Genomic DNA, 16,047 nt, shown 5'->3' on the forward strand with positions numbered 1-16,047 from the left:
GCCCGGCCACCCCGGGTCGGGTCACACACAGGACCCCCACCGCCCCGGGTCACAGATAGCAGGCCTGGATGGCGCTGCCCCACCCTACCCGCAGTATGCAAATTAGCTGCCATCTTTGTTGGTGGTTAATTTGCATATTGTGCTGATTAGCCAATGGGAGGCATAGCGAAGGTATGGTCAATTACCATGTTTGTCTATTATTAGATAGGATGACCTTTAAGGGCTATGCTTGCATCTTAGTGTTGTGGGCTTCTTAGCTATCGCAGGAGAGACCAATTCTTCTAGGGAAGAGGAGGTATGAGATAAATCCTAAGACTTTTCTGAGGCTAGACTGCATAATTCCTAGAAACTAGATGGGGATGAATGCAGGAAGAAAGACTCTATGTTCAATGAGAAGCTCATAGAATCCCCTACCATTAGGCCTAATTGGAGGTGTGACCAATTGAATTTTCCAAAGATAGCTACACCATCCCACATGCTTCTCTCATGTGACACTGATGTTCCTCCAATGAGACTTGGGTGGCTACGTACCCTCTCCTTCAGCATGAGCAGCCTTATAAGACTTCCTTTTAACAAACACAACATGGTGGGAGTAAGTGATGTGGGGTGACTTTCAAGGCGAGGTCATAAGAGTCAGTACAGCCTCCCCCTGGCACACACGGTCTGGATGCTATCCCAAGCCTCATGCTGTAAGGAAGCTCAGGCCACAGGTAGTGGTCCAGCCCCAGCTAAGATCTCAGCCAAGAGCCAGCAAGAATGGCAGACCTGTGAGGGAGGGAGCTCTCAGGTGATTCCAGGCCTCCAGCTGGCCCAGGTGACGCCTGGGTAGCAGAGATCAGCTGTCCCCACTGAGCTCCACTCACATTGCAGATCCGTGAGCAAAATAAACTGTTTAAAATCACTGTTTTGGGCGATTTGTTCTACAACCCTAGTCACTTGTCTTCTTAGGGTTTTGCTACAATGTGTCCAACTGCCTTTTATGCTGGGAGGTACATGTAAGGTACACACAGTCACCGTAGTCAATTTTTTCCAGGCTTTTCTTCCTCAGAATTAAAGTGACCTTCATTCTAAGTGACCTTCAAGTCTAAGTAATTGAGGAGACAGAAGAATCGGTTCTCCTTCATTTCCCTCATAAAGAGCTCTTCTGTTTTGTCAAAGGCTTCATCTCTCTTCCTAAAAGTTGGGTCTATTCCTCTGGCAGCAAAATTCACAGATGAAGGCAAGGGAACTCGGCAATAATTTCCACCCGTACTGTACATTCCACCTAAATACAATTGGCTCCGGGTGATTCTGGCAGTTCCAAAAGCTTTCCAATGCTTGCAAAAATTAGGAGGCCATGAAAGTCAGTCGGCTTAGGGGGTGAATTTGCACTGGAATGGAAGATCCATGAGTCTGTTCTAATCATTATCATAGTCCCAATGTCTGGCACACAGTAGGCACTCAATAAATCTCTGCTAAATGAGTGAGCGAAGAAATAGCTGCATGAGTTTTGAAACAAGCACTGTTTCAACCAACTGCGCGAGCCTTGCTTTATGGAGTGAAAGTGTGATTCCTTGTGCCTAGACAAACCCACAAGACCTGTGTGTAATTAAAACAAGTTACACTTGGTTTACAAAGGGCGCCTGGGGTTACGTTGCTCAAATAAGGAGGCTGTTGGACTGAGGTGGCTGTAGGGCCTTAGTAGCCTAAGGAAGCAAACTGAAAGGCGAGCTTGTAAATGACTCAAGTAAACAAATCAAAACCTGAGCTACAGAAGGAATGGGGTTTCCTTCCCCCTTCCCCATCTAGCTGGATTACAAAGTTAAGTTTATGATCATGAAATAAAAACTAAACAGTTGTCTGTCAAAAACAAACAAACAAACAAAATAAATCAAAACCTGAGGACAATCAACCACAAATAGCCACCGAGGCTTTCCCAAATAAGGTAATCGCTTGAGCTTTAGCCAATCTTTTCATTTCCTTGCTCTGCTTCTGCCTCTTCTCAATAAGCCTGTCTCCTAGCTCCTGTCAGTGGAGGCGTCTAACCATTTCCAGTAGTTTCGTACTCCCCAAATGAAATAGATTTTTGCTCAGATAGACTTAAAAATTTTTATTATGCCTCAGTTTACCTTTTAACACCGGGGGTATGGTAAGAATAACTAAAACGTATAAAAATGTGGTACCTGTGTAGTCTGGATGATGGTCAAGTCGTTCATACGAGCGAATCCGGCTCCCATAGCGGCTCGGAGGCCAGCTGTCCCGAACTCCATGCGAGCCCCGAAACATTTCTGTAGTTCTTCTTTATTGCCTTCTGCAATTAGTTGTTTCACTGACTCCAAAGTTAAAGGATTCTGCAAAACACAAATGTATACACCAATATGGCCAGGGGAATAACAACAAAAAGTCTGAAATATAAAAAAAACCCACAACAATTCTACCCTGGGGGAGGAATATATGTATATATATATATATATATATATATATATATATGCCTCATATGCAAAGTGTCCCCTTGGGAGTTTGACTAACCAGGAGTTCGATCGTTCGCTATGGTGTGCACTGACCACCAGGGGGTGGCGCGGGATGAAGGAAGGCCCCAGCCAGCAGCCGCTAGGGACCCTACCCGTGCACAAATTTCGTGCACTGGGCCTCTAGTATATCATATATAGGCTTTTTAATATTTTAATGCTGTGGAACTATAAAGCAAGTTTTTTTGAATTAAGAGTGATATTGTGATTAACAAAAAAATATATATTTAGTTTTAGAATAGAAATATATAGTATTTAGTCTTTCCCTTTATAGTATAAGTATTATTTCTTTCCTACCACAGCAAGCAATTTGGGAAAAATGGAATGAACTTATAGGTTTTGGGGTCAAACACCCAGAATGGAATATTAGGCACACCACCACGTACCAAGTCCATTCACTTGGGCAAACAGTCTAGAATGTTCCTTACAAAATGAATTGAGGTGGTTTACATCAAATTCATTAAATTAATATAAAACATCTTTCTGTGCCTGACACTGAGTTGTAATCAAATGTTCATTTTCTTCCCTAATGTCTTCAAATTTTTCCAGAGAGTGAAAGATTATACAATTTAAATCAAAGCCTTATTTTTGCAGTGTTATAACTTGTACAATGATTTCACATACCTGGTCAAATTTGAATCTTGTAATGACTTCAAGAAGCAGACAAATAACAAAACCTCCATTTTACAGATGGAGACACCTCAGAGATTAATAGACTTGCTTAAACTGCATGATAAGCATGGATTTTGTGCTTTTTCTATTACATCCACTGCTTCAAACAGACATTCACATGAAGCAGTTCAGTTCATCTTACACTGCCCTGTTCTCTTTGTACAATAGTTATAGAAAATGTTAAGTGACAGTCACATTAATTCCATATCAGACATTTTAAATTAAGAATTCACAAGAACAATAAAGTACTTTATTCCTATTTTACAGTCATCATCTCACCAGATGAACATGCAGGCAAGGTGTGGCCACATAATTAAACTTTGAAATGCTATTGCAATAAACCCTTGGTCTTTTGGAATTAAGCCCACATTTCCAGATTATTCCAGATTCACAAGGAATCCAATAAAAGCCCACCTTTTGGGCTAAAACAGTGGTTCTCAACCTTGGCTGCACATTAGAATCACCTGGGAATCTTTTTTAAAATCCTGATTTCTGGGCCTCTTCCTCCGGAAATTCTGTTTCTTTGTTACTAATGTTGTGGCCCCACCCCATAACAAAGAAACAGAATTTCCGGAGGATGAGGCCCAGAAATCAGGATTTTAAAAAGATTCCCAGGTGATTCTAATGTGCAGCCAAGGTTGAGAACCACTGGGCTAAAAGCAATAACCAAGGATCACAAAGCACAGTCTGACCAATCAGATTGGCAGATGCCTCAAAGAAGGGCTCAGGTATGGCATATAAGAGAGGCTCAATCAATATTTGCCAAGCCAATGAGAAAACAGAAACTTCAAGGCCACACCCAATCTGGTGAGTCTCAGTACCAATGCGGAAAATCCTAATCGGCCTTGCAAGTCCATCAAAGACCAACAGCCTGAGAGAAACCAAGTGTGGCCCAGAGATAAGAATGAAAAGTCAAGAGGGCAACAGAGCTGAGAATCAGCGTGGGAGTGACCAAAGCTGACAGCAGCTAGAAGAACAGGGTGAAGGCCGAGTGGAAATGCAGGGTGACCTGCCGCCCTTGGGGGCTCAGACCAGAGGGCTGCGATGCTTTCAGCTAGCAGGAAGTCCCCTCTTGCTGCCTGTCTCCAGCCAAAGAAGAAACTGGAAGAGGAAAGAACAGAAGTGGCAGAAATTAGAAAATGAAAAGGACGTCCCCTCCCTTCTACCCAGGGAGGTACCCTCTCTCCCAGGAGTGGGGAACTTTTTTCCTGCCAAGGCTTTGGATATTTATAACCTCATTCACGGGCCATACAAAATTCTCAACTTAAAAATTAGCCTGCTCTATTTGGTCAGACATTTAATGACCTCATCCCTCATGCCTAGGCAGGGCCAGACCAAATGACTTCTCAGGCCTTATATGGCCCAGCGGTCAGACGTTCCCCACCCTTGCTCTATACAGTGACAACATTTGGTGGACATTAGTTGTTTATTTCTTCAAAGGGAAAGTTTTGTGGAACAATTCAGTACCAGCTAAGAGATTTCTACAAACTGCGGGTTATCAGAAATGGAAACATTTTCCTGCCCTAAGGAACTGCAAGGCTATCTTTCCAGGAAAACGAAAACCACCCAGTTGCCAATAGCATCCAGAAACAGGATGTGCCTTGCATGTCCGGGGGCCAGGGGCAGAGGGAGAGGGAGGCCTGGTCCTGCAGACAAGACGTGCAATCTTCTCCATTTACTTAGCAACTACTTTAGGTGCAGGTGCTCCCCGCTTTTCCAAAGTGTGTGTTACAAAAGACCTGTTAGTACCTGTTTTTGCTAACTGGAAAAAAAAAGGAAATCCAAAGAGGATTTTCGCCTTTATGAAAAAAGGTGAAAAGTGAAAGCAGTGGTCAGCATTTGTTTGGCAGCAGCCATTACAGAGGCAGCGGCACCCAGCAGCGACAGTGGCTCCGCCAAGCTCCTCCCAGGAACTACAATCAGCATCTCAGCCTCAGGCTGCCAGGGCTGTGGCTGTGTCTGCGAGCACCTGTGCTTTATCTCGGTTTATTCTGCACATCCCTCAGCAAGATGTGGCCTAAGGGATCAGAAAAGCCCAAGGGCTCATAGGGTGTGTTAGGCTTAGCGTAAAACTGAACATAATTAAGCGTCTTGACCCTGATGAATGAAATGAAGACACGGTGTGTGTGTGCTGACCTTGCCTGCGTCCACCACTCATACTCTCTGCAGGCAGAGAGAACCCTGAAAGCTGCCGCCGTTACTATCAGTTCTGCTACTAGCAGAGAGGTCCTTCCCTCAATGAATAAAACGGAAAGTCTGCTGCTTGACTGGATTGACAAGTGTACAAAGCGTGGTGTGTATTTACAATGTCATTCCTGCTTTTACTATATATACGGCTATTTTAAGCTTTATGTGTTATTTGGTATCACTCGCTACGTTATTTTTGGGGTCTGAGAAAGCTGAAAATATTTTCCATGTAAATTAATTAATGGTGATTGCTTCTTTGCTTTCCGGCCTTTGGGCTTACCAAAGATTTCACAGGAAACCTCTACTTTCGGAGAGCGGGGGAAACCTGTATCTACTCTGCATCTGCACTGTCAGGCCCTGCTGTATGACTTGTTGGCGTCCAGTGCAAAATGAAAAACGGGACCCCTCCTTCAACAATTTTTAAGAATTTCCAGACAGGACAGCAGAGTGTTTAACCAAGTGCTGGGCCCTCTAGGGGAAGGGGTTCTGTGCAAACCCCATCAGACCTTATGCCTTTGAAGTCAGCCCTGGAGACAGACATTAAACAAATAAACCTACAAATAAGTTTTGTTTGTTTGTTTGAACAATCCCAGTAAGAGCCGTGAAGGAAAAGAACAGTCGGTTTAGGGAGAGTATTAGGGAGAAATAATTTACCCTCGGGAGCCAGGGAAGCCTCTCTACATAAGCCACTGTGGCCTAAAAGGAGCCACATACTACACCAGACCAGCTCTGCGTGGGAGGCCTGCGTGAGTGGAGGCCTGACAAACTCAGAGACCTAAAGTAACCACGTAGGATGGTCTGAAATTAAAACTTTTTAACTAAAAGCAATTTATGGTGGGTAATCATGTTCTAGGCTGGTATCTTCCCTGACAAAGGTCAATCTTGACCTTAATAAAGCCTGTCTATTGTCTTTTTGCATCTACCATAACATATCCTTGAAATATCAAAGTAATTTTCATTTTTCCGGACGCCTCAAAGCACAGGCACAGCTCTGCAGAGACCACAAATGCCTTCATTGTTACTGAATTAATTGCTGACTGTTAACTATCCTGTACCCACCTGTGTAAAAGAAATATGTGTCTATTATTGCTCTTTTTCTCCAATCCCAGAGGTTTCCCATTTGCTAGCTCCCACCTCCCTAGTCTGTCACCAATGGATTTCATGTAACCCACTTACTCTTCTTTTGATTGCAATGTATAAAATAAGGAGCAAAACTGCCTGCCATTCTCCGAGCATTATCTCAATCCGTTGAGATTTTGCATCCCGGCAACTGTTAACAGTTTGGCTCAAAGGAACTCACAAAAATTCTTCACAGGTTTGAATGTTTCTTGCCTTGACACCACATTTAAGTTCGGATTCGGAACATGAGTGACAGCGTGAGAAACAAGTTCAGCAGAAGTGAGCAGCGCGCATCCCAAGAACACCAGTAGGCGGCAGGAAGCAACAAGTCGGAAGTGGAGACTCCAGGTAGAGGAGAGAGGGAGGGAGGCATGTCTGACGCGGGCTTCCCTCTCTGCTCCAGCATCTAAGAGAGGGAACAGAACTAGGGGTGCTGCGTCCAAGGGCTTCCCTCCCATCAGAGACCTAAGAAAGATGCCTGAAGTCAGGCGGGCCCAACCCCTGTTTGCAACTAAGCAGCTGGGAGATGTGGATGGGAAGGCTGGTCTGCAGAGTTCCCAGGAGCCAAAGGCACGGGCGGGACGGAACGATTCCGGGTGGCGGGGGATGCACACCCCACTGCAGAGGACGAGCGGCGGGCGGAGGGTCGGAACGCGTGCAGTCCTCAGTTAGACAAGACCCCGAGGCCGGGCGGGTTCGGGCCCACCCGTTCTCCCCCTGACTCCCGATCTGGCAGCCCCGGCCGGGCGGCTGGCTGGTTTGGTCCCGGGCCTGCCTTTCCCGGACAAGCTCCGCAGGTGCAACATGCCGGCCGGACCAGAGGAGGCCTGGCCGCCGCTGCGGTCTCCCCGCCGCTGCAGTCTGCCCGCCCGTCTCCCCGCGGGAGGGGAGGCCAGGAAGGAAGCGCAGGCGCCGGCACTCGCCTGGGGAGCAGGCAGAGGACCCTGCACCTCCCCCGGGCGCTCCCAGCCCCCTGGCGCCCCTCACCTTGTCCCACCGTAGCCATCGGGCTGTCTCCTGGTCCAGCAGGCTGTCCGTGCCGGGGCCACTGCCGCCCGGAGCTGCGGGTGCCGCCATCCCCTCGCTGCCACTACCGAGTTCAGGAGGCTGCGATCTCGCCCTTCCGCAGGGCCCGGAGAGGCCGAGGCGGGGTGGGGAGGGCGGAGGCGGGGCCGGGAGAAACGGAGGAGGGGCGGGGAGAGGCGGAGGCGGGGCGGGGCGGGCGGAGGCGAGGCGGGGACAGGCACCGTAGAGCCTGCGGGGCCGCAGGACAATGACGCGCTGGACCGTGAGCACGCCCCTTGCAGTTCATCCGCGCGCCTCTAGGGGTAATGGGCGGGGTAGAAGTGTGGGGTGGGGGTGGCAGTGCTGGGTCCTGCCCATCATCTCTGAAAAGGTCCTGAGGTCACCCCCATTCATACGACACTCTTCACTGCGTTCCTACTATGCGCCAGGCACCGGGCCAGGTGTGGAATGCAAGGATGGGTAAACTCAGGACCCTAACATTTAAGGAGAAATTCTGAAGGTCAAGAATAACCGAGGAAAATATTGTAAAAGAACAAAGTGGGCCCTAACCGGTTTGGCTCAGTGGATAGAGCGTCGGCTTTTTATGTGTCTGCAACAAGCAGAATCCGAAGTAACCGCTTGAGCTAAAGCTGACCCAGCGTCGGCTTTTTGACTGAAAGGTCCCAGGTTCAATTCCGGTCAAGGGCATGTACCTTGGTTGCTGGCACATCCCCAGTAGGGGGTGTGCAGGAGGCAGCTGATCGATGTTTCTCTCTCATGGATGTTTCTAACTCTCTATTTCTCTCCCTTCTTCTCTGTAAAAAATCAATTATATATATATATATATATATATATACTTTTTTTTTTTTTTTAAAAAAGAACAAAGTGGGAGCATGAAAATAGGCGCTGGAACAGAATGGAGAGTCTAAAAACAAAACTATATGTGTGCAGCTTATTGATTTCGGAGCAAGGGGACGGGACTTTTTTTCCTCAATGAGTGAGTGGTACAGGGTCAGCTGTATGTCCATATAGAAAAAGGAATTGTGAGCCTCTAAGTCAGATCACATGCAACTGTGCATCCCAGACTAATTGCAGATCTGAGTGTGAAAGGCAATGTGAAACGGCTAGAAACTAGGTTAGGAGTCCATCTTCAGGACCTGGGATCACTAAGCCGTAAAGGATACGCTCATATGCTCGCAGTGAGCATGAAAAGTCAAGTGCAAGCATGTTTCTAGCAATGTCATGTGTACTAGCTCCAAACTAGGAACAACTTAAGTGCCCATCAATGGATAAATGTATTGTGGAGTCTTCATAGAGTGATATAAACAAATTATAGAGTACTCATATAGCAATAAAATGAACTATTTATTATCTACAACACCATAGATCAACCTCACAAACATTATGTTGAATAAAAGAAGCCAGACCTTCCCTCCCATCCACACCCTCCCCCAAATACTGGATCATTCCATATATACAGCACTTTAGAATACGTAAGAATATAGGGAATGAAAACAGACCAGTGCTTAAGAGCTAGGATGGGGAAATGAGTTAATACAAAGGGCACAAGGGAATTTGGGGGAGGGTGATGGAACTGTTTTGTTTCTTAACTGTGGCTGTGATAAACAGCTGTTTATCAAAACACATAGAAATGAATTTCACTGTATGTGTAAATCATATCTCAATTTTTAATACATAATTTTATTGATTTCAGAGAGGAAGGGAGAGGGAGAGAGATAGAAACATCAATGATGAGAGAGAATCATTGATTGGCTGCCTCCTGCACACCTGCTACTGGGGATTGAGCCCGCAACCCAGGCATGTGCCTTTGACTGTGTGGCTTCCAGCCTTCTGCCAGGGACCCTTCTGGGACCCTTCAGTCCGCAGGCCAACACTCTATCCACTGAGCCAAACCAGCTAGGGCTCTCAATTTTTTTTAATCTTATGACTTTTAAACTTTAAAAGGAGGCAAAACTAATATATGGACATCAGGAAAATAGTAATTTGGGGAAGGAAGAGGATGCCTTCTGAGAGGCCGGGACCACTCTAATTCTTGACCTGGGTAGTGGTTGCTCAGATGTGTTTGCTTTGTAATAATTCACTGGGCTGTACTTAAGAATTGTGCATTTTCTGTGTATTCTATTTCATTTTGAAAAAGAAAACAGCATATATCTGGGATCTATGATATCCGCTTAAATGTAATGAGACAGACATATTAATCATATAATCACATAATTACAAACTGAGAAAAATGTTTGAAGGGGGAGCCAGGAGATTCCACAGGGCTGCACATTGGGGGTCAGTCCCAGTGTTGGGAGCTGCCCTGACCCCTTGAAACTTGTGTGGAGACTCCAGGGAAAGATGCCGTTAACATCGAGGGAGGCAGCCTGAAAAAACGCTTTCCAGATAGAAAGAACCACAAGCGTGGTCCTTCCAAGAAGAGAAGAAGGATGGGCAGCCTCGACCTCCCCATCTGTCAGGTGGCCTGCTGGTCTGCCATGTGATGAATTGAATGTCAGTAAAAAAATTTTAACAAGGATGGGGTCAAGGATAGGTAACCAGGCATAACTCCAGGTTTCTCACTCCCAGACGAATGTGCGTCAAGGTCTTGATTAGACCCTTGTAACTGTAAATCAAGGACGTTTGTAGTTTCTGTGAATAAAAGCTCGCCAAGCACCAAGCTCGGGGCTGCTGCAGGAGGAGAAAGCCTGTGGCAGTCACTGGCCAGTTCAATAAATCCTCGCTTGCTGTTTAAGACCTAATTGGAGTCGGTGGTCTTGTTCTCGTGAATGTTGGTCCACAACATGCCACAGTTAGGATTGTCTCCTTTCTCTGCACCAGACCAACCTTCTTTCAATCTCACTAGGACAGACATTGCGGGACACAGGGAGTCAGAGACCAGGCAGGTCTAGCTTGCACTTATTTCCCTCTCAAGTGCCAGAGCTCTCCCAGTGGGTCTGTGTGGCTTCCAGTGTGGGGGGCCACTGGTAGGCACAATGGGCGTTATTAAAAATATTGTCAACTGAACCCAGGGTGCAGGGTCAATCTCAGGCCCAATCTCCAGATTTTCAAATCCAATGTTCAATCTCCTCTTCCCCTCGGCACATTTCTACATATGTCCATAGAAGGAAGTCCCATGAACACTGCTAACCTGTTTCTGAGTGAGAGCAGTCAGCTCTTGAGGAGAAACAAATATTAACCACCTATGGCATGGATAAAAATAGATGATGCTCAAAATCATTTGATGTGTTTGTGCCTGCTCCCCTGCTGCCCAAGAACTCTTCCAGACATGGATGTCCCATTTGCCTTGAAAGCTTTCCCATCTTTCCCAGACATCTTATCAGCAATCCTACCAGGTCCCTTGTATCCAGCCCAGGAGCAGTTATTTTGGAAAGTTTTAAATATTTACTGAAATTGATCCCATGCTTTAGCAGCCAGGTTGACTGTGATCAACCCATGGCCATGCTTGTTTCATCTACCCACTTCCCGCTCTTGTATACTTAGAAGACGATTCCAGACATTATGTCACTTTGTCTATAAATATTCTAGCACTAGAGGCCTGGTGCACGAAATTCATGCACTGTTGAGGGGGGGGGGGGCGGGGGAGGTGTCCCTCAGCCCAGCCTGCACCCTCTCACAATCCGGGACTGCTGGTTCCCAACTGCTCGCCTGCCTGCCAGCCTGATCACCCCTTAACCACTCCTTTGCTGGCCTGATTGACGCCTAACTGCTCCCCTGCCGGCCTGATTGCCCCCAACTGCCCTCCCCTGCCGGCCTGGTCACCCCTAACTGCCCTCCCCTGCCGGCCTGGTCACCCCCAACTGCCCTCCCCTGCTGGCCATCTTGTGGCAGCCATCTTGTGATGACATGGGAGTTGCCATCTTATGATGACATGGGCGTGGTCATCTTGTGCGAGAGTGTGATGGTCAATTTGTGTATTATCTCTTTATATATAGGATTATATAGGATATATCTCTAAAAGGTAAAGACACTTTAAAAATACCCACAAAGCCACAAAATCTCCTAAAAATTTTAAAGTTGAAGTTAACAATTCCTTAATATAATTAAATGTTCTTGTAGTGTTCAATTTTCAAATATCTAGGAAGTCTCTCTTTTTTCTACAATTTTCTTGAGTCAGGAACCAAATACTTTTGCCATTGGTTGATAAATGGTTTAGATTTCTTTTAATCTATCAGTTCTGCCTCAATTTCCTCCTGAATTATTTGTCGAAGACACTAAGTCATTTGTCCTGCAGCTTTCCCACAGTCTAGATCCTGCTGATTGCATCTCCATGATGCCGTTAACATGTTTTTCTGTCTCTTGTATTTCCTCTACATTCATTTCATTATAACTTTCTCTTCATGGTCTCTCCCTCGCTAGACCACGAGCTCCTGGAGGTCAGTACTGGCGTTTTATTTACCTTTGCCTCCCCAGAGCTTAGCACTGTAGGTGCCCACTAAATGGGGGAAGAGATAAATGAAGCTGTGTGTTCTTTCCTCGAGTAGGAAAAGGGAAGGCCCTAGAGTCCCAGCTGGATCCTGCCTCCACCTTTTGTTCTCCTAGGGGGGCGGGGGGGTGGGTGCCTGGGCAAGTCACTCAACCCTCCCTTGGGCTCAGTTTCCTTATTTCTAGAATGAAAACAATAATAGCTCACCTCCTAGGGATGATTTGGGACTTAAATGAGGAAATAGATGTAAAATGCTTAGCATTACTTTCTGGGGTTGAGTCTTGCCTTTGATTTGTAAAATATGAAACATTTGTGAAGCTCAATAAAGCAAAGCACAGTACAATGAGGTATGAAGGTATCACACCTATGCAAACCTTTTCTCCCAAACAAGCTAGCATTTCTGAATTCGACCAAGAAAAATGAACTGCTTGTCACTATTCTCCAGGGCCAATTTTGAGATTACTGAGAGATGGAGTTAGTAATGCACCCATAAACTTTATCAGTATGCTCATTACTGGCCACAAACCCAAAGTTCACCAACAGCAAACAGTTCTGCAGATCAGCTGCAGTTTAATGTTCTTTCTCAAGGAAAAAAATGTAGAGATATATTATGTACGGCTATGTTCACTAAACACATTCATATAATTGGCTACTTTCCTCTTATCACTCATTTTATTTTTTAAAAATATGTTTTTATTGATTTTTTAGAGAGAGGAAAGAAGAGGGATAGAGAGATAAAAACACTAAAGTGAGAGAAACATTGGCTCCTTGAGTGTGGCTCTTCCTAAGCCTTAGGAGTACGCTAATTAAGTTAATAACAATGTACCTAATTTTTTAAGTTTAAAAAATTTGGCTCTCAAAAGAAATTTCAATCATTGTACTGTTGATATTTGGCTCTGTTGACTAATGAGTTTGCCGACCACTGATCTAGACCAGTCTCAACTGGGCTGACTGGGCACTTCAAGTCTCTGCCACATATCTGTTCCATGCCAGTAGGCTACCTCAGGAATGTCCTCATGGAGATGACAGAAACACAAGAAAGAGCAAGGCCTCTCGAGTTGTAGACTTAGAAGCACCATACTTGCACTTCTGCTTCATTCTATTACTCAAAGCCAGGCACATGGTCAAGTCCAGAGACAGAGGCAGACACTTCAAAGTTAAATGCCCAGGGGGTGGATGCAGAGAGGGTAAAAGATCATTCAACTCATCAGCAAGACCTATCAATTCTACCTTAGAAATACTTTCCACATGTGTCCAATACTCCTATCTTATTGCTACCACCATTGCAGTTCACCATGATCTCTCTTACCTATCACCTCCTGACTACTCTGTCCAAATCTTTCTTGTCCATTCCTTCTCAGACCATTCTCAATGCAGCAACGAGAATAAACTTAAAAAGAAAACCTGCTCTGTCCACTCATTTTAATAAAGTCCGCCAAGTGGTTTCCTATTGTTCTCAGGATAGAGGTGAAAATCCTGACTAAGGCCTGAATTGTTTTCAATTTTCAATTGAGGGGTTATTTTAAAGCAAATAGGCGAACCTGGTGAAAGGGAGAAAAAGAGTGAAGAGGGAGTGTGGGAAAGAGAGACTTTGTAATGACTTCCACGTGAGGACAGCCTGGGACCCTTTTCTCCAACCTTATCTCCTTCTATCCTTTCTTTCACTTTATGGTTGGAACACATCATAATTCCCCAAGTTGTACACTATTTCAAGCCTCTGGGGTCTTACTTGAACTGCTCTGTGTCCATGTAGAGTTCTTTTTCCCTCCTTTTGGTACGGATTCAAAACCCTCTGCCTTTCTCCTTTCCTTCTTCTCGGGAAAAAGAAGAGGGGAGAAGAGCCCTGAGTGGTTTGGCTCAGTGGCTAGAGCATTGGCCTGCGGACTGAAGGGTTGCAGAAGAGAGAGAGAGAGAGAGAGAGAGAGAGAGAGAGAGAGAGAGAGAGAGGCAAGGTTTTTGGAGAGAAGCGGGAGGAGGGGGAGGAGGGAGGGTGAGAAGGGGGAGAGGGTGATCCCTTAATCCAGTCCTGGAAGAAGTAAGTGCAGCTGGCGCCTCAGCAGCGCTAAAGGCAAAGCCAGCACCCAGAGTCTCCTTTCCATGTTGGAGCTGATCTGGTACAGCACCAGGCTAGCCGCAGTTCATTAGTCCGCTGTGTGGAGTCCATGTGTCCGTGAGCCATTTGGGTGAACGCAGGAGCGCGAGAGCCCCACAAGCCAGAAGTTAAGAGCAAACCTAGAGAGCCAGGAGCCAGGAGCCAGGAGAGTGAACTTCTTTGTTTAGGGGATTACATGTCTCAGATCTTCCTGTGACTGCATGGCCGTGCCTCTTCTGGCCAATGACCTATTCCCAGGTGTGACTGACAAGCACCTCCCCTATCTCACCCAGATTTGACTGGGCATGCCTCTATTCCAGGGGTGGGCAAACTTTTTGACTCGAGGGCTACAATGGGTTCTTAAACTGGACCGGAGGGCAGGAACAAAAGCATAGATGGAGTGTTTGTGTGAACTAATATAAATTCAAAGTAAACATCATTACATAAAAGGGTACGGTCTTTTTTTTTTTTTTTTTTTTTTTAGTTTTATTCATTTCAAACGGGCCGGATCCGGCCCGCGGGCCGTAGTTTGCCCATGGCTGCTATTCTCTCCCCCGTCCTTCCCCAACACCCTCTGTCCAGTCCTTTCCCCTAGCAATCTGGGGGGAATGGACCAGTGGCTTCCTGGGGAGTGTTAAACTGCCACCTCCTGGCGAACTGTGCAAAGGACATGCCTATATTTTTTGGCCTTCCCTTTGCTCATTTCCTGTTATTAATAACTAGGTTAATTACAGTAGTATCAGCTAGACTTCATCCAGAACAATAGCTGGTAGCGGGGCATGGGCCACACCTACAAATCCCTTCAGAAACATCAGATATTTTGCCCTCAACAATAATGGACGTAGCTGAAGCTTGCATTCATGATGGCTTCATACCCAGCACGAGTCTGAGCATCCTGCTTCAAATATTAATTTTGCTTTATTTGTGAGAGATTTTTCTTCTAACTTTTGCATCACAAGTGATGTCTATTCTCATGCATGAGTCCACTTGTCGTTCAGATATCGCAGACTGTTTCTTTTTTTATTTAATATATTTTCATTGATTTCAGAGAGGCAGGGAGAAGGAGAGGGAGATAGAAACATCAGCGATGAGAGAATCATTGATTGGCTGCCTCCTGCACGCTCCCCACTGGGGACCGAGCCCACAACCCGGGCATGTGCCCTTGACTGAATCCCCACTGGACCCTTCAGCCCGCAGGCCAACTCTCTGTCCATTGAGTCAAAGCTGGCAGGGCTAGACTGTTTCTTTTTAATGAAAGTGTTAGGGGTTGAGGCAAAGAGGCAAAAGTGTTCAGTGCTTTTTGTAAAGAACAACTTAAACAAAAGAACACAGTTTATGATTCAGTACTAATTCTGCAGCCATCTTTTAAGCCATAATGACTTCCTATAGCAGTAAAAAGAAATAATACTGGTTTTTGCATTAATGGTTATTTATTTTTATTATGCAACCTAGTAACACTATCCCCTGAACATGAAAATAACTATTTTTTAAAGGCCCTTTTATTGTGCTAAAATATACATAATGTTATTGGCCATTTTAACCATTTTTAAGTGTATGGTTCTATGGCATTAAGTACATTCACATTATTTTGCTGCTGTCACCACCATTCATCTCCAGAGCTAAAACAACTCTTTTTAAAATGCCTAAAGATAGTTGTTTCATATGCTTAATACTCATTAAAAAAAGTAAGTGTTGGCCAAATTAATGAAAATTAATACAAATATTAAGAGCATATTATTATCCTATATAATTAGAGAGGAATATGCTAATTAGCCACTACACCCTGAGGCGTAACAACCAAGCGCTTCACGACCAGATCATGGATCAACAGGAGGGTGGGGCAGCGAGGTACAATTGGGCTACAGAGAGCTACAGGAGGGGGCAGGGCAGCGAGCTATGAGAGGGGGGGGAGGGGGAGGGGGTGGGGGTAACTACAGGAGGGTGGGGCAGTGGGCGGAGAGCTACAGGAGAGTGGCAGCAATGTACTGGCACACGGATTTGTGCGTAGGGCTACTAGT

At 45.6% G+C, this 16,047-nt stretch overlaps 1 protein-coding gene across 2 annotated transcripts in view; it reads right to left on the reverse strand.

Moving 5' to 3' along the window:
* PGM2 (phosphoglucomutase 2) overlaps window positions 1-7,630 on the reverse strand; it is a 31,487-nt gene extending 23,857 nt beyond the window's left edge. Inside the window, exons 1-3 of one of the 2 annotated variants that reach the window (XM_059673475.1) lie at window positions 7,473-7,610; window positions 6,667-6,891; window positions 2,163-2,330 (exon numbers count right to left, since the gene is read on the reverse strand). In XM_059673475.1, coding sequence (XP_059529458.1) covers window positions 2,163-2,249 — 87 coding nt within the window. In that variant the 5' untranslated portion in view covers window positions 2,250-2,330; window positions 6,667-6,891; window positions 7,473-7,610. Of the gene's footprint in view, window positions 1-2,162; window positions 2,331-6,666; window positions 6,892-7,472 lie in introns of both variants that reach the window. The other variant, XM_059673467.1, reaches the window with a different exon arrangement.
* Window positions 7,631-16,047: the final 8,417 nt, after the last annotated feature.

This window comes from Myotis daubentonii, chromosome 1, assembly GCF_963259705.1.
Source record: "Myotis daubentonii chromosome 1, mMyoDau2.1, whole genome shotgun sequence".
NCBI classification, from domain to species: Eukaryota; Metazoa; Chordata; class Mammalia; order Chiroptera; family Vespertilionidae; genus Myotis; species Myotis daubentonii.